The sequence below is a fragment of the Paramormyrops kingsleyae genome, chromosome 1, assembly GCF_048594095.1.
Source record: "Paramormyrops kingsleyae isolate MSU_618 chromosome 1, PKINGS_0.4, whole genome shotgun sequence".
Taxonomy (NCBI): domain Eukaryota; kingdom Metazoa; phylum Chordata; class Actinopteri; order Osteoglossiformes; family Mormyridae; genus Paramormyrops; species Paramormyrops kingsleyae.
In genome coordinates, this window is record NC_132797.1 from 63812935 (window position 1) to 63832423 (window position 19489).

At 44.6% G+C, this 19489-nt stretch overlaps 1 protein-coding gene across 3 annotated transcripts in view; it reads right to left on the bottom strand.

Annotated features, from left to right (window-relative positions):
* Positions 1 to 19489, bottom strand: part of rnd3b (Rho family GTPase 3b) — a 38481-nt gene extending 18992 nt beyond the window's left edge. The window contains exons 1-4 of one of the 3 annotated variants that reach the window (XM_023822364.2): positions 19472 to 19489; positions 19175 to 19303; positions 4495 to 4626; positions 2174 to 2248 (exon numbers count right to left, since the gene is read on the bottom strand). In XM_023822364.2, the coding sequence (XP_023678132.1) occupies positions 2174 to 2248; positions 4495 to 4539 (120 nt within the window). In that variant the 5' untranslated portion in view covers positions 4540 to 4626; positions 19175 to 19303; positions 19472 to 19489. Of the gene's footprint in view, positions 1 to 2173; positions 2249 to 4475; positions 4627 to 15583; positions 15802 to 19174; positions 19304 to 19471 lie in introns of those variants that run through there. The other 2 variants (XM_072717515.1, XM_072717517.1) reach the window with 2 other exon arrangements.

Genomic DNA, 19489 nt, shown 5'->3' on the forward strand with positions numbered 1-19489 from the left:
CGTAAAGCCAAATAATGACAAGGCGTACTTTTTCTCCTGCATGACAAGCATTTCTGCACTGGCAAATGAGGTTACCTGATCTGTGGCTTCGGAGTTATGGAAGGGTAATCTCTGGTTAACGCTCACGATAAGGCACCAGCGGAATCCTATTCCCGAGAACTAACATGAAATAAATTGCACACAGATAAGAGATGTTCTGTATATTATAAAAAGTAAAATCCAACACATAAGCAAAATTAGATGGAAATGTTCACTTGAGACTAGGATTTGAAGTGGTTGTACTCATCAACAGAGGAAATTGAGTATTTTCACAGCAGAAAACACAGTTCATGTGAAATTATCCTGGGGTGAGACTTTTCGCTTTGTGCTGGTTGGTGCTGCCCTTATTATAGGTAATGAACACTGAGGCCTCATTATGAATCCTTTTATTATGACAGGTGATATCAATGAATAAATCAGTTAGTGAGCGAGTGCAGCTGTGAATCCAGTCTGCAGGGCTAGGGGACAGAGAGCAGGACAGGGACAAATGTGATGTAACTGTGACACAATTAGCACATGAGGGTTGCTGTGTGGGTCAGGGGGTTAGTATGCTATACCTGTGATCAGCAGGTTACCGGTTCAAGTAGCAGGGCTGGAAAAGTGATTTCACTGGTGCGCCTTTGAGCAAGATCCACAACCTTAGTTGCTCCAGGTACTACTTGGTTGTGCTTTTTCAAATGCCGCTTGATTAACAATGTCTACTAAATAAACAAAATGTAAACATTAGGGCCAGTAACATGTGATTCACCTGAATTTAGCCGTGGAAAAGCAGTTGAGACTATAGCTTGCTATCCTAATAAGCTAACAGGACTCCCATCCTCCTTTGCATGAAAGACATTCTCATAGGACTCACACCATCCTTTGCATGAAGGACATGGTCACAGAACTCCCATCATCCTTTGCATGAAGGACACTCTTACAGGACTTCCATCATCCTTTTTATGAAACACATGGTAACAGGAATCCCATCATCCTTTGCATGAAAGACATTCTCATAGGACTCACACCATCCTTTGCATGAAGGACATGGTCACAGAACTCCCATTATCCTTTGCATGAAGGACACTCTTATAGGACTTCCATCATCCTTTTTTTTTTATGAAACACATGGTAACAGGAATCCCATCATCCTTTGCATGAGACCATGCAGACTGTGCGGTTTGTGCTGAGGCTCATTGACAGCAAATGGCTGAACTCAATTGTGTCTCAGATTTGATATTTCTGAGCTGCAGCTCTGGAAGACCACCAGTACTTATGAATGATGCTTTTCCAATTCTACTCGTGGTCACCTGTGCTGATGGGATGTTGAATGTGCAGCCCCCCCCCCCCCGGGCAGAAATAGGGTGCACTGAGCGGGGGGTGAGGGGAGTGATTCAGAGGAAGAGTAAATCATGCCTGGATGAAGCATGACATTCGATCAAGCAGCAGAATAGCCCAGCCTCCTGACGTTTTCATTAAACTGCTGTGGCTTTCACATCAGCTGAATTAAATGATCGACATTGGGATCAAATTCAATTTTCATGTCCAGCCTCCTCTACAACTATGTGATTTCCAAAGCCTTGGAGATGACCGGTGTCTAAATGACAGCACGTCGCAGTTATTTGGTGTCACATATCTGAGATATTCTTTTTATAATCCCTCAAACAATCTGATGAATGTGAAAAAAATGAAACAGCTCTAAATTAAGCCATAATTCAGGCCATATGAAGCTCTTATGAAGAACTGGCAGTCCACAGTGGCTGACATTAGCATTTATGAATATTCATACACTACTTGGATGGAGTCAATCATCACAACATTGAGCATGGCTTTGGGAATCCAGAGGAACCTGACCAGAGACATTCTGAGGAAATACCGACTCTATTATTATGTAATGTGTTATTAAGGTCATATGTTGGGCCTCATCAGAAGCAAGACACTTCATTTCTGTATCATATTTAATAGCAACTCCTCTGGCTTACAAATCTACATCTCATCATATCTCCTGCTGGCCATTCAAGTCATCACGCTCACCTATCATCAGGACCCCCCCTGTGACTGCTTGGTTGCTGCTCACGAATTAAGCAGCTGAAGAGTAAGTCTGAAGGTGGTCCGTGTGAGTGTTCCACATTCACCCCAACTCCCCACCTCTTACCTGTAACTGACACCCCAAAGCCACATATCTGTAGACGAGGTCGCTCCAGGACCACTGGAACGACGCATCAGGTTTCTGGAAAAGAAAAGATGTCAGATTCAGTCACTGGGGCCTCTCAGCCTTTCATCAGATGGAGTGAGGCGAATTCAACTAAGGATTAAAAGATCAGCCATTTCAATGAAGACCTCTTAGATGCAGATTAGCCCCCCCCCCCCTTCCGAGTAGACCAGCACTCTCTTGGGGCACAAGCCTAGGTGAACTTTCACATGCCTAACTAGATACCTGGCCTCATTGGATCACTATTACCAGGGTGTATAGAGAGCTAATTATCTAGGCTAGAATGCCTGTTTGAGTCTTCCTTTGCCATAAGTTCTAACCACTATAATTAAGCATTACCCATAAGTTGCTGTCTCTCCTGATGCAGCAGTTTTCTATGGGTTCCTGCATGCAGAAAGCAAGCACAGCTCTCTCATTAATCACAGACACACAACACACACTGGGCGATGCAACAACATGGCTGCTTAGATAAATGAACCGGTCACATGGCAAATCATGGCCGTCAGCGAGTGACAAACATCCCAGTAATGGGGCATGTTTGATCGCAGGTTCATATATTCCCCAAATGATGTAGAGGGAAATTGCAGAGACTCACATCCATCTATAAAAGCCACTGTGAGGACTCCCTGACATGCTCAACTCCTAGAGTCTGCTGTTACCATCTGCATGCTACATGCAGTCAGTGATCTTAATAATGACCCTAATTTTATGGTGTCTTAACCTACCCAAAGTCTGGGCTGTGGGTTTGTGTGTTGATGTGGGGGTGGGGGACATGCATGTATATCCACTGTAGTGGTGTTTGTGTGGGGCCCCTGAGGTTTGGGGGGCCCTCTATTGGCCACAAATATGTAAAATAACATGCATGCACATCCATTTGAAACACACATGACCGCCTTCACCTTCCCCAGAGTCCTGTCCTGTTCCTCGGCTGTGACCCTCTGGCTGGAAGCAGATGTTCGGAAGGTGGGCTGATAGATTAGGAGCGTGGGGATGATAATCCATCAAAGTGCTGTAGGCTGGCTTGCCGGGTCGGGGGGCACTGTTTTACCCTTCAGGAAACCCCGGGGGAAGATGAACCCCCCCCCCACACACACACACACTCTCAGAGGTTGTCAGAAGGAGTGCTTGTCTTGCTAAACAGATAGATAGATAGATAGATAGATAGATAGATAGATAGATAGATAGATAGATAGATAGATAGATAGATAGATAGATAGATAGATAGATAGATAGATAGATAGATGGGGACAACTTCAGCCCTTGTGTAAATGGCAGGAGAATGTGTCCCCTCTGTCTACAGCAACGCTGTCACTGTCCCAAGACCAGTCAGTTTATGGAGAGCCCCCTATTTATGGGATCCGTATACTGTGTAAGTTTTATCATGATAAAGTACACAAAACCGTGGAAACCAGGAGTGGGCTGTACACAGATTAGGCTGTTTTGTTTAATGCACTCGTCTCTTTATGTGGACCCAAGCAGCACTGTTAACAACAACATGATAGAGATGTGAGGCAAAGGAGAAGGAGAAGGTAAACAGTGATTCATTTTCTTGGTAATTAGAGGGACTTCCATCGCGGTTTCTCTGTGGCCAGGAGCCTAATTGGATATCCGCAGTGAATAATGTCTGTATCGCCGCAGAGTGACTCGTCCCTGAGAGACAGACAGCGATTATGAGCTGCTATCTGACGACAGCAGAGCGCAGCGGGAACGCGAGTGCCAGCTGCACCCCCTCACCCCCCGAAGGGGGGGCTGGTGCCGCCTGCTCCAGCCCCCTCCAGTATCGACAGGCCGCCATGCCCGCGATGTCACAGATGCTGGGCTTATTGTCCAAACAAACACGTGAGGCCTCACGGCTTTCCGAGGGACAGGAGTCAGGCATGCGGTAATGTCAAACGTGACTCAAAAGCAAACAGCTGAACTGTGTGTGAAGGACAAAAAAAAACATCAAAAAGATGTGCTTTTTAAGCAATATGACAGGAGTTAGATATAGAGGCCTGAAATGCTGAAATGAAATGACCAGTGTCATCGGAAGCAGATCTGCACTGGTAGCAGGAATCTCAAAATGTCAAAAGCATCCACAGCAGTTTGCTTCGTGATGAATTGTTTGGCCATTTCTGGAGAATCGTTTCTCTAGTTAAAGGGTTTAAAGTCACTTATTTATTTCAGATCTCAAGGCTTCTTATTGATTCGTGTTGTTTTGTGTATGGAGCAGGAGGGCAATTGGCAGAGAGGCTTGATATCTTACATCCATCTTAAACTCCCACCTTGCCACCTGCAGCCTTCCGCCGTCTCCCGCGTAGGTCACCCATGCCAAGCTGCCCAGTTCACAGCCGGTCCGCACCCCACCTCACTTGCACTGGCTGAGGCCGGACATCTCTCCTTGCAGTTGCAGTGGTCTGAAAGCCAGGAGAACATCTTCACCCGCATGAAGACATCATTGTTTTTTTCCTTTTTGAAACACACATGTTTAAACATCACAAAGGACCCAAAAGTCCTCTGACAGTTTCAAAATGAAGGAACATGAACAAGCAGGAGACTTTACAACGGCAGGAAGATGAGGTCAGCTATGTGCCAAAAATACAATGGACTCTTTACTTGCTGTCATTTGAGTCTAAATCCTAGAATGAAATTGATGAAAAATTCAAACAATGATTAAAAAGGTTACAGTGCTGAATGATTTAAGAGTAAAGTCTTAAGTTTCTGGCACCATAACAATGAAGATGTAGACTGATATCCTGGCACTGGCTGTATCCAACTACCAAACATTCAGTGTGTTAACTCACCTAACATACCACCTTGGGAGCATAAAGGTGGGGCTTGTCTGGGGGTGTGGCATATTTGCCTGCAGATTCAGCCTATGAAGATCCCCCCACCCACCCAAAATCAAGCTTGACAATGAGACAAATCTATCGGTGAAAGAAAGCTGACAAAGAAACTGCAGCACTGTGCCGGGTCCCGCATTAATCCTCCTACGCCGGCGGAGATGCTAAATAAATGGTAATTAGAAAACAGTCCCAATCAGTCATCAGTGCATGAGACAAAGAGGAGCAGTGACCACGCCCCCCCCCCCATTTGCATTCAGAGCTGCTGTCTGGGTTGGGTTATGTTATGCTCATCTCAAGAATGCCAGGACATGATAAAACAATCAAAGCAGGAGAGCAGAACCGCGAGACACACTTTCACTTTCTACTATATATACAAAATACACACTATACACACTTTCACATTCAACTATATATAAAAAATATACACTATATACATTTTCACTTTCTACTATATATACAAGACACTACCAGCTGCAAATACGATAGACAGAAATAAAAGGCAAATAATCTGAGTAAATACTTAAAATGTTCTTAGGTTCATCCATCCATCCATTGTAACTGCTGGTCTGGGTCTCATGAGGCCTGGAGCCTGTGCCAGGCAGGATGAGACACAAGGCTGAGGAACACTCTGTCCGGGCTTCCCGTCCATCACAGACCACATACACTGCCACACAAACGATCCAGAATTCGAACCCTCAGCCCTGGGGGTGTGAGACACGAGTGCTACTCACTTAGCGACTGCTCAACAATTTTTATGTACTGAATAATTAAAAAAAGATTCAACTAAAGTGTTGTCTCCTTGCACTTAATCTGACAGCAGCGTCAGAGCCCAGGAACCTTTGTGAGGGTCCTGGAGACATTATCACGCATCCAGGGACCCCCACGATTGTCCTGGAAACGGGAAATGAGGTTAACCTGCTGGCTTCTCATTAAAGGGACTTGCTCTCCAAAGAGAAGCAACACTTGAAATAACACAGGACCTCAGTTAACACGACAAAAAATCCTTCACAGGGTGAATCTGCAGCCACCTTCTGTCCCCGTTTTCACGCAGGTAAAAGGTCTTGGAGTTTATCCTATAAATCCCTCAACAGCGATGCTATTTTAGTATAGAGTTATGGTGGGCAGGACTCATGTGTAGCACTACTGATGACGTTAATGCATCTCAGTGCTCTTTAAAGGACAAAAACATTCCCCTCCCTTTGCAGAAGTGCTTTATATATCTGTTCAGATCTTTTTTAAGCCCTGTGAGTCTTGTTAGGAGAATGTGAAGAGTGTAATAATCTTTGGAAAGCTTCAAACATTGTAAGGGATGTTTCTGCCCAAAGTGGCAGATTTAAAACCACAGAAGAAGCCTGGGAGGCTTTCAGCTCCCATTAAGGTGCCACAGGATCAGTGCAATTAGCTGTCATGGTGCAGATCAACTTCCTCTTTATAAAGGAGTACTTTCTGCAGGTCTCTGCTCTGTTCTGCTGCAGGAGAAAACGTTTGCTTTGGTGTATTCAGCAGGGTTGTTTACCACCATTAAAACCACATATTTGTGTGGGTCCCCCAAGGTTTGGTGCAACTGGTCTCCTCATAATTAGGGTTACCAAAAAGAGGATGTGCCCAGGTATCAGAATATTAATGAGTTGTCATGTTCACCAGCCAATCGCGTAGCGCCTCTCTCATGAATATTAATGATTTTTCCCTAACCACCCCGTAAAAAGAAAATTCACATCCAGGGAAACCCGGATATATGGCAGCCTTACAGTTAACTCTAATTTTACTAGACACACCTGACACAATATACATTTATACAGGTCTTTTTCAACAAAAGTTATAAAACACTAAGCTAAAGTTTGTTAAACTTCAAGCAAACGACACGATTCACTATTCACACGAAAACAAAAATAAAATGTCAAAGTGACAATGGTTTCCAGAAATTGACATCACTGAGTGGTGATACTGAGTGGCTGCCATATATTGAAAATTGATGCCTTTTCCTTGACTTGGTATTCCACTGTAACTTGCATACGGGCTGCAGTGCTAAACCTGGTCAAACCGCCGAGTTTTGAAACTGACTCAGGTGCATTCAAACTTAAGGCTTTACTGTAGTTCCTCTGCTCTCCGAGGCTAAATGAGGGAAACACCAATGTCACGGCTAGTCCCTGGGGGTGATTTGTCACTAGGAAGCCGGCGGGTGACAGAGAAACATCATGAAGCATAAGGTGATCCACCAGCGTCTTTAACAGCAGGAGGCTTTTACACCTCGATAACGCGGAACGTAAATCTCAGAGCCATAAATTTCAAGGTAGAGTAACTCCTGGTACAGCTACTCATTTATCAAAGCATGTCGCAGGTCGCGGAAAACACCGGACAGCTGCTGGGTGGAATCGTGAATCCTGGTGTGTCAGAGGAGGCCGTTAGCTGAGAAGCAGGGCTTTGAGGGTCCTGACTGACTCCTAAATGATCACTCTTCAAGAACGGAGAAGATTTCATGGTAAGCTGGCCACTGACACCAGTCACACTAATTACAGCTGCAGTAGCCATGAGCGAACATGACAAATTCCAGCTCCCTGTTCGATCGCTATCCCCCTCACCACCGCCCCCATCCCCCCCCCCCCCCGCCAAAACTTAACATTCTCTTGATGGAGGTGAAATAAAACCACTGCTGACGCTCACCAATAATCATTCTCGTTGGCAGTGCATGACTTTAGGGTCCAGTAGAAATAACCTCCACAGCAATAATTCAGGTTAGCCAGGAAGTTTGGTCTCCACAATGTCAACATGGACCTTAGAGGAGTCAATCCAAGAGCCAGAAGCCTAAATTGTATACAGATGACAGTGGAGGTTTCACAAAAGGCAGAAAAGCAGCTCATGTTAGTGTGAGCACAACTCCAACGGGGCAGTTAGAATTCTAGGTTCCCTCTCAGCTGACTCTCCTGATTTTTGCTTTCACTCCCCCATGGCAGACAGACAGACTAAGGGCAGAAATTCAAAGCAGAAACTCGACTTGGGCTGCAATCCTCCATGTTGCAGTAGAACCAGAAGCCTGGAATGAAAGGCTAAACTGACTTGCAATCAAATGGGTTTAAACTGGACTGAAAATGTATTTCAAATAAAAATGAATTCCCCATTCTAATAAATAGCCCCACTGTGTTTTGCACAATGCTAGATGCAGTACTTAAACATAAATTGGCTCACAACATCAAAGTATCATAAATGTGACTAGAGTCTCAAACTTTAGTCATCAGTCCCTTCAGCTACTCTCAGCCAGATGTGAAGCATCTTCTAGATTAAGGGGAAAACATCCAGCTGCAAGACTGGGATTGAAACATCTGCTGTGATATTTGTCTCAATGGCACAGACGTGACCCAGTGGTATCACCTCACGGACAGCAGAGGAAACATCTTCACATATCAGGTCATCCTATTGGCTCAGGATTCCATGACTCATCAGACACAAATGCGAAGATAACAACTTGCACATTGCCTTAGGCTTTGCAAATAAAGATTACTCCAAGAAGACTGGATGGGGCTGAAGCTCTGACCAGTGTGCTATCAGATTTATCAGCTCCTAACTGTGCTGGGAGGTGGAATGTTTTTTTGGATTTTACATCAGGATCTGAAGAACTCCTGGTGCTGTGCACGTCACTGATGGCTGGTCACTGGGGAGTTGTGCCAGAGAGGCCTACATCATATCACCAGCACACCATCAGAGGTTGAAAGGTGATTGATATGCTTCCCTGTCCACCATGAAAAGCATGCTCATTGACTTCACACCACTGTGGGTCCTGGAAAAGGTTTTCCGGCATTGACTGAAGCGTATTCTAACAGCAATAACTCAAGTTAGTCTTACAATAAGAGAAGAAGGAATCTTTCTCCTGTGAAATCAAGCACAGTTATAAAAACCATACACTGGCTCTTATACTTGGATGTTTGAATGTACCTCAGTCCCAAATGCACGCTGAACAAGCGTGTTGATATTTCATACAAGATCTCACATTATAGGGTCAAAATTGTTCCTTTCTATTATCCGTTTTTTTGTAACCACTGCTCTCTTGGTGTAGATTTCCATATTATACACTTGTAATGACTGCAGTTAAGCAAATTAACAGCTGGGGGCACATGACATCGAGTTTGAACAAATGTATAACATTATAAAAGTCCACAAGTGTACAGTTTATGATACAGTAAAGACAGACAGTAGGTGAATAGTGCCCAAGCTTGCACAGAACTGTAAATATTCACTTCAGATCCTTTGATATCCATTATCCATTCTATTTAGAAGTTGGAATGGAGCAAAAGTATCGTTGTTTACAGGTTCCAGTTTTCCAAGAAGTACTTTGTAATTCTGGCCACATTCAGATTCACATTCCGCTGTTCCGGTGGCAGACTTTAGGAATTTCACATTTTTACTGAAGCTCAGGCCCAAGTTATCTGATCTCAGTACAGGGGTCTACAGGGCATCGATCCAAGGAAGGCTGCTCTTGAATGGAGGACACAGAGCCACAGCTTTGCTTAGAGCAAAACAGGGCATTCCTTAATAACCTCCGTCACATGATTTTCAAAGGTTGTGAGGACCAGGCATATAGAAGCAGACTGCAGTGACCAAGCTGTCCGACCACGCCATGTAGCTCTCATGGATACATAGGAGCTGCGCAGATGGAATTATTGGCCATGTTATGAGGAGACTGCTTGCACTGCAGTTGAGAAACAGACACGGTTTGCTGCAAGTGGATGTTTACTCAATACCTGAACCAGCCCAGACTGGATCATCGGCGATGTTCCCTGTGCTTCTAGAGGCATTTCAAGCTGTGCTCTTATTGAAGTATGTTTTGTTTGGAAGCTCAGGTTTTCTTCTTTTTTTTTTTTTACATTTTTAAGGATCCTAACATTATGGGACATTATACATTAACCATTAACCATATATGGAAAACTTCAGACATGCAAAAATAAATGCTTTAGTTAAGGGACAGAACAGGCTACTAAGCTTTGTTATTGGAGTGGGGGGGGGGGTGCAGATTGCTTTGATCTTTGTCAGATCTCAGACAAACTTGTCCCAGTTCCCTGAATTTGTGCAAAAGAGGGATTTTGTCTGGGAGAGTCGTAGATGTCAAGGCCTCTTGGGTATCCCCAGCCTGAAGATGATGGCATTAATTGCTGTGTAACCATAGCAACAGGGGCTGAGATGAGCGAGGTCAGGTCTGTCCGGGGCTCTCCAGAGCTTGTGGACCTCAGATAAATTGGCAGGAGGCCCCAGCTTTCGATCTCTGGTTGGGTGTCAGAGCACAGTCACCAGCAGGCTGTGGAAATGTAAATTAATGGCACATGGGAGTGTCCAACCTACCGTGTGTTTTTCATGAGATCTCCTTCAAAGTAAGTCACAGTGAATCCGATACACACAGAAACCACAGAGCACTGAGTTCAGGTCCCTCAGATTTTTCAACACCACCTAAATCACACCCTTTGCCCGGTGTTAAAGGCCAATATACATCTTCATGTGAATTTTGGTTGCTGTTCATGAGAGATTCCAAATGTTAACAAAATAGCAGCACAACAGGAAGTTAGACTAACCACCCCTCCTGTGAGGAACACCACCCAGAACCAGCTACATACCAAAACTGAAACGATCACATTTATACCCCAGATTGTCACATCCTTCACTGTGACAGAAATGAAAAATATGACATTAAATTCTCCAGCTTCTCCCTCCACCAACCTAAACAACCTACAGCTTTATTCTGTTTATACAGCTGGATATTTTGCTGGAACAACTCAGGTTAAGTGAGTGGCCCAAGGGTGCAACAGCAATCACCCAGCAATCATCAGGTGACCACAGCTACTATACGTGGTGCCTACGGAATGTACCAGAAACACATATAAATCATGCACAGGTCCAGGTTGAGTTTCTGGAGCCAGTAAAAGCCTCTCCTGTGTGGATTTACGACTCGTGGACCCTGTTAAAATGTAGAGGACATGCAAGTAAGCCTCCCATCTCCTGCTCTGAGCAGACTGACTGGATTCACCCACCCACACTTCTGGGCTGTGCTTTGAGAAATGTCTCTGCCAGAAACCAGGCCGGGCTTAATGGGGGGAGCCCCACACCACCTCCCTCAGGAAGTATGAAACGTCTATTCTGTGCATTCAACTGCAGGCCAAATGTGAACAGCATTAGCCGCCAGATAACTGTTTTACAGAAAAGCCCCACCTCCCAGGAGAAGCGAAACATAATTATTAGGTTTGCTGTAATTTTTCACCTGGCTAGATGTGCGGCAGGGTGCAGGTATGTTAATGACGGATTAACGGTAAGCTGGGGAACGCGGAGACTGAGCTGGCTTCTCAATATTACACATGGAAAATGCCAGAAAGATGTGAGAACCAAGCAGAATTAAGGTCTCTCCTGGAAAAAAAGAGGGTCTTTGTGGCACGTTTTTAGAATTATTAGTGTGAAGATTAATTCTTCACATCTGTTTCAGGTGCCAAGAGCTGGGCAGCACCCCTCATAATGAGACTTAACAGAAACCATTTATAAAAACATACATAAAAAATGAATGAGCATTACAAAAATATACACATGACTGCCAGAAATCTGAAACCACAAAATGAAAATTAAAAAATGTAGTCACTGAAATATTAAGCATGTGCTGGTTACTGGTGCATGACTCAAAGTATTTCTTACACATGGCAAATAAACAACACATTCATAAATATCAAATAAATAAATAAACCAGCCAATGAGAGTTTGCGAAGCTGTGAGTTTTTATTCTGTAGCCCTTTATTTCTTTTGTTTGTCAGTGAGCCCAGTAACTTTTGACTACCGGAGGAGTTGTTTGCTATCTTGCGTCCACCGGATGGGAGTGAAACAATCGTAGGCATCTGGGGAGAGCAGAGCTGAATCGGGGTGGGCTGGAAGTGTGCGGAGGCTGGAGGGGTGTAATCGTGCTGTCTGTGGTTGCAGCTGCAGACCAGGGGTCCCACGACACCCCCAGTAAAAACCAGATGGTAATGTTACTGCACCTTCAGCTGTTTGTCTAGCTAGGCTCCTCATCACAGTCTGATCACAAATTCTGGAATCTATCTTTAATGCGCTGACATGAAGAGCAATTATTGTGTGTCCTCTAGTTTTGGGGGGCAGGGGGGTGGGGGGGGGGGGGGGATTCCAACCAACCACTGACAGCCCCAGAAGTGACTCTAAAGATCTCCCTCAAAAGTCCTTCTCCAGAATGATCCTTTGCCCATCCTTTGTGTCTCAGAGACGTGTATTTGGCTTTCAAACATTCTGCAGGTGTCATAACTGATGCTGATCTCATAATGGATCATTTATATTTAATGCCACAGGTAAAAGAGAGAACGATGGCAAGAGAATTTTTTTATGATTTCAGCTCGACAAAGCAAACAGAAACGTGGCATGTTTGCTTTGAATCTATAATCAACCACACAAGCTGAGGCCAGGAGACAGAATATCTGTCATTTAAGTTACCAAAAATGATACAACAGCCAGGAATCCAGTGATGCACAGGACTGTACAACATTCTCGGTGGCAGGAAGATTGCAGTTGTGTTTTTGCTATCAAAATAAAATGGGTGAGTGGCACGACTCTCAAACCACAGGCTGAGCTGCACAAATAAGAGGATTCAGCCAATCATGAGAAGGTGGGATCATCTCACATTCCAGAGACATCTGCGGCCCGCGGCCCTGGACTCCCCATTGGCTCCGTGGTCAGACCTCGAAACGCCACTAGATGCCCTTGGTTATTACGCTGCCCAGGAAGCCACCAAGACTTGGCCAAGAATCAAGTAGCAAAAATATAGGCCTGCCAAGGTCCTGCCACAAAACCTCAAGTTGATTTGGAACTGCAGTGGCCACCAAGCAATACGGATAGGGTTAGGGTTGGGGTTAGGGGTCATTTGCAATTCTAGTAATAATAATGCAATTTGGAATACATTGAATAGATGGATGAAGCATGATGGGCAGGAAGTGAAAGAAGGGGTCAAAATGAGGCAAGCGGAATGAAGGGAGCTTGAATGCTTGGGAGAACGAGGAGGATTGCTACTGGAAATTCTGGCCTTATCCTCCTAGCCGTCAGTTAGGACAGTTTCCTCTGGATTCCATATAAAGTTCTGCCCAGATTGGAGGAACCCAGAGAAGGTGATTCGCACGGATCACAGATTTGGAGAAAAGCATCGATCACTGCATGTGACTGGCGAGATGTCAGGACGTGCAAAGATGGTATACACCTTAAGATGACTTGGAGAACACCTCCTGTTTATCTGTGCCTATGCTGTGTGAGAATAAGAGGTTTATAAACAAATGGGAGCTATCGTTATTGAGGGGAATACAGCGATGCCATATTAGATGCGGTTTGGTTGATATCACCCCTAAGGAGACAGTACAATGAAGAATCATGCTATATGCAGCTGTTGCAGCAAGATTGTATTTTTTAAAGTTGTGTTTATATGTGGTCACTTTGGCCTAAGGACCAGAGACACAGGCTTAGGTTTCGTAGCGTGAGGTTGTATGTGGCGTAAAGTCCATACATCCCGTCCAATGAAATATTCATCGAGGTAGCTTACTGCCTGCTTTGCGGTGGTTCAACGCCCAAGGCGTGTGACGCTTTCCGAGGCGGGCAATAAAGATTAATGCCCTTGTGTTCTGATAAAGGGTGTGACTCTCCACAAAGTTTCAGCAGCGGCTGCCTTCCACACACCGGAAACCCAGCCCAACAATGTGTGTTTCAATGTGGTTGAGGGGGGAGTCTCTTGGCTAAAAACTATGCAAACCATTTTTATATGAAAGACATTTTGGCTCCTTACCAGATACACAAACTGTGCCGAATGATGAAAAAATATGAGGAGAGACAACATTTGCATACAAAATAAATGTCATACCTTTAAATCAGGGGTTTTCAGCCTTCTCTAACCCAGGGGCCCCCAAGTGAAACAGACCAAAGGTAGAGCCCCCACCACTTATATGAAGTCAAAGAAAGTAAGATGGATGATAACATCCACACTGCAATTTGTCAATTTTCAACCCTCTGTTCTATGTACCCCAAGGGGGGTTGAGGGGTGGACCCTGGTTGAAAACCCAGAGAATATCTGACTGCCTGTTTCTTTGCGCACTTTCTGCAAATCTGTAGATGCCTGTGAGCTCCTCAAGGGCATTTGAAGATACTGACTTTGGTAGCTTTGTCAGCCTTGTCTGGCTATGTTGTTATTTCACAGTGGTTTGCTAGTCATTTGTGAACCATGTCCTTTGGGGCAATTCACTATGTAACTGTATGTTCAGTGATCATTCATCACTATGTAAGTATGTAAGAAGGCTCTTCTCACTCATGCTATTGGAAATTTCCAGAAAAGTCCAGTGGTATGATACGTGGATGACGCTTAAGCTCCGGAACTGTAACACTAGAATTTTGAAACAACGGCAGATCCAGGGTTCTGATTCCAGGTTATCTGTCTGACATATTAGGGCAAGCACTGTTACTGCGCTCCGAAAAGCCTGAAGGGTAGGCTTCTCGCCCCCTGTCGTTCGTGGCTTTCGACGACAGTGGTGAGCATATGACTGAGGGTAAAGAAGAACAGACTCCACAGGAACCGGAGAGAGGTGACAGAGAGAGCTGTAGACAGCCTTGGAAGTGGAAGTGGTGTCAGTTTTCAGGTCAAGGGCTAAATGCCTGCCTGTGACTTCCTGGTCGTCACCATAGAAACCGACACATGATATATGATATATATATATAGGTAAGGTTATGCAAAGCATGAAGTCCATACATCCTGTCCAATTATATATTCATCGACGTTGCTTGCTGCCTGCTTTGCCGTGGCTTTTAAATATATATTACATATACATATATAAGCACTGCCATTTTTCAAAACAAAACTCAAACCCAAATACTCTGCTCCTATAGAATACTGTCATTCTGTCATTGTCATTGTGTGACTGATCTCAGAATCGTTATTCAGGAAGCACATTCAATCCATCTCCAAGGGCATCTTGTACGTTAAATGATGTGAATATCAAAATAGAACATATGCTTGCCTTTTGGGACCAAACATTTTAGTGTTACAGATGGCTTTTTTACTTGGCTTGTTGTGGAAATTATTTCTTATAAATGTATCTTTTATGAATATTTGAAATCACTCTCCACCATTCTGCTGTGCCTTGACAGATGGCACTTAAGTTCCTATAATGACACTACAGTCATATGAAGGTGAAAGCTGTCCAAACTGGGACAGACCAGCAGACACCCTCCCTCCTGGGTTTGACCTGGAGAATTCATCAATCAAATAAGCGCTCTAAGGAGACCCCCCCACCCCCCCCCCCGCCCCCTCAAGATCACCCCCCGCCCCCTCAAGATCACCCCCCGCTAACACCACAGACCCCATCAACCCCTCCTACGAAACACAGCAAGGTTTCCCCAGTTTGTCTCCACAAAGATCATTCCAAACCTTTCCCTAAATGATGAATACTCGTATTATGTAAGACATGACACAAACTGGTGAAACTCATGAACTTCTTTTTAAAAAATCATTACAATTACAAAAGCTCACCACACTGTGGATCCAAACATCCATCATTCCTTGGAGAAAATGCCCTTTTCCATGAGCAGATCCGGTGTCCGGAAGGCTAGCAGTTATGTCGATCCTGCTCCTGTATTTACTTCGACTTTCGGTTGCATGTGCAGTTCCACGTTTTGACCCACAGGGCCTATTTACTCACGCCAGAGTCCACAGCAACACCTTGCTTATTGCTGTGGGGGCACCAAACTCAGCTAATTCATTTAACCTGCACATTTCAACCAACAACACTCGCCTCCCTGTGGTCGGCTTTCAGTAAAAACAACACAAAGGGTTACGCAGCAGCCTGTGGAGTCCATCCAATGGGGGGGGGGGGGTCTGGAGGAATTATGAACAACACCATTTGTTAGCTATTATGACGGTGGGGTGGGGGTTGGAAATACAGGAGGTCACACAGGAAATTGCACAGATGGCTGTTGGCCAGTATGATTACCTCAAGTTCTTTCCCGAATACCCTAAAATCACAACAAAATACATAGATCCAAAAAACAAGCTTTTCTGATCATAGCTCTGTTTACTTATGATACAGAAGAAAGATATTTATTAGGTTGAAAGGAATTGTGTCACTTGCACAGCTGACAGGAAACCATTTCTCAGCCGTGAGTCATCATCATTGGCAAACAAGCACGTGTCCCACATGCTGTGTTATTCTCCATTAGCATTGACAATAGCATGACTTGGTTGTAGGGTTAAGTGACCTGGGTATTCAAAAACACCCGCTGCTTGACATCATGGCTGCAAGTCAGTTTCTACACTGGCGCAATCCTCTGGGAATCCTTAAAGTAACCAGTGGGAATTAGACTAAACCAGCTGGTGTGTGTGATGATTACATCCTCTGTGTGTTTCCGTGACTCATTCCCATCAGGACTGAGTTTTGGGGGAATTTTGGTGATTGTTACTGAAATGTTTCCAGTCCAGGTTTTGGCCGAATGTCCAAGGTGACCTGAGAGACGGACAGTGGCGGAGTTTAGACAATAGGTGCTTCTCCACTTTCCCATATTCACATAAAAATGGCAGAATTCTCTCTGAGCTGAAGACGCTCACTGGAGGGATCGGGGATTATCTTCCAGAACCTTCTGAAGGTATCTCCACAGTGGCCATCTTCTGCCACCTCAAATGTGAAAAACATGGGGTTTTTGGTGAGTAATCTCAATGTTTTCTTTTCACACCGACTGACTGCTCCTTCCAGGAAGGTCACCTGGAAGGCAGGTCATTTCAAATTCATCTCATTTCTCTGTGGAAGCACTATATTACCAGAAGTATCAGTCCATGAGCTAAGGGCAGCTTTAAAGTAAACACCAAGGAGCAGATGGGGCTGCATCTTTGTGGACCTGCTGGTGAACGACAATGTTTCTCACAGATCCACAGCCACAGAAAAATGGCAGATATAATCCTAGTATTAGTCTGTAGCTGCATAGTAGTTTAATAAAGATAAATCTAAAATGTTTTTGGTTCACTGCTTACAGGAATACATTCACCAAACATAATAAATATTAAAAATATATGCAAAGAGGTGCGTCGTGGATCAGCATATAACACAAATGTTTCTGGCTCATGTCCTGTGAGAGACCCTGCTGTTGTACCCTTGGGTGACACACTTAACTTTAATGGCTCCAGTAAAACACGCAGCTGTACAGATCATCAGCAGGTTGGGCCCCTGGGGTCCGTTAGCAGAAAACATCGCTTACATCGTTTCCGTGGAGATGGGGAGGGGACGTCCTACCTGTCAGCGTCTGTTCCGCCAGGGGACCACCATTATCACTGAGCTGTGGCGTTTTATCACGTAGGAGGAGATGCTGGCTTCCCCTAACCCCAAAAGCTCACCATTAGCGGATGCAGGCTGCTTATGTAACATCTTCCTGCTAACTTGCCTCCACCTCACAGTCATCCTGGACGGTCTGTAGCATCACTAAGCAATAAAGCTCGTGCAGGACATCTGGGGGCTGTACTATCATTTACTTAGCAAATGCTATTCTCCAAAGCAACATACACATTTTGAGAAAGCAAGGTCACACAGTCCATGAAGCAAATGAGAAGACCAGCAGCGAATTGCTTTATTAGCCATGGGATTCAAACTAGTGACTTCCTGATTACAGAGCACAAACTGGTTGTGCCACACACCACCAAAAAAAAAAAGAAAAAAGCTGGCTGGGCCAAGATCCATCGACACCACAACACAATCATTAACTGCCTGAGTCATTCAGCTCTTTGACTGATGGAGGTGATTCTTGACCTCGAGCTGCAGACACCATGTTATATGTTTACATCAAGATGCCACACATTGCTGGCGAACGGCCCTGACGCCAAGGCTGGGCCCGCGGGATGTGTCCACACTCTGCTTATTCTAAGGTTAAAATGAGCAATGAGCATGTTTACCGTTGGCTAGAGTTCAAGATGAAAAAAAAAAAGTGGGGCAGTGAACCCATGTAAAAATGTGGCCTCAATTCATTTCTGAGGGAAGGCAGAACTGCAGTATTTTTTGCACTGAAATGCAAGCTTTGAAAACAAAACCTCACTATTCTCAATGACAAAATGATTAAATGCCCCCTTGGAGGAGAACAGCCTGAAAATCCCAGTGAACACATCTAGTTAATTCTGTTAAAGCCTTAACCGGCACTCTATTCCCGTAATGTTCCTTTGAAAGGGAACAGATATTGTGGTAACACCTTCTATATTACAGGTACACACATCATTCACGGCAAGAGAGGAAATGGGCTGGTATTTATGTCTTGGGCGTCTGGATGTGCCCATTCCATGGACTGCATGGATGTTATAATATAAAAAGCCACCTGATTTCAAAGAATGGCTGCATAACATGGTCAAATTTGATTGCCCTCTAGCTGGTGTGTCAAAAATGAGCAATGACAGCTGTGGGCACAGTCACTCTGAGAGAAGGAGCTCCCCCTTGCCTGCTCAAAGCCCCCGTCTGGATCTCGATTAGGCTCGAAACGTTCTATAGCATTTCATTATTACAGCTCCCCGTCTCTGGGGCTGTGAGCTGAAGTCACTGTTATTCCAAGTCAACTGTGTGTTAAAAAGGGTGAAAAAAACAATTCGGTTACAGGCTGACGAAATGCCACGATTACGTAAAGTCATGGTTGGATACACAAGCTCGTTAATAACCCACACACTCTCCAGTAGGGACTCAGACTCAGGGAGGTGCCGGGAGAGCTGGGTGAGGGCAAACAACGGGACTACAGTCACCACAGAAAGACATGTTTTGGACCAAGGGGCAGAAGCAGCTTCCCAAAAACACCATTAGGAAGGTTCCCATGACTGGGCTACAGCACTGAGATATCAGCCCGATCCACGCTGACACTAAAACCTTTTCTGAATTAAATTAAATACATTTAGGGGAAGGAATATTTGTTCTTTATTTAAGATGAGGAGAGAAATGGATACGGGTCATTTTAACCCTGAATAAAACGGTATGGTGACAAAAAATATTCTTTATGTCAATAACATAAAAGGATGTTTCCCTCCGAACACACTAGTGCATATCAGAAGCAGAAATATAACCGTATAAATGCATAGCACGTTTAACTACAAAACGCACAAGCTTACCTGTCGCGTCGCAGGAAGCGAATGTGCGCGCTCCCGCGGAAGCGAGCTGATGGGTGTTCATGGACAGTGTCAGGCTTTAGAAAGGGCAAACCTGCACGGAGTCAAATGGCGCTGTGAACCCATCTGGAGCTGCAGATGGAGCCGGCACACCGACAACAGATACGAAAAACGATTATATATTATATAACGGCGTGTTACACAATTAAGAAAGGGCACTTTCGTGTAGCCTAATTAAGATACACTTTTAAAATGCATCTGCTAGTTGACCGGTCCGGCGGAACTCAGTAAACAGCTGACCTCATTAAAAGATGCTGG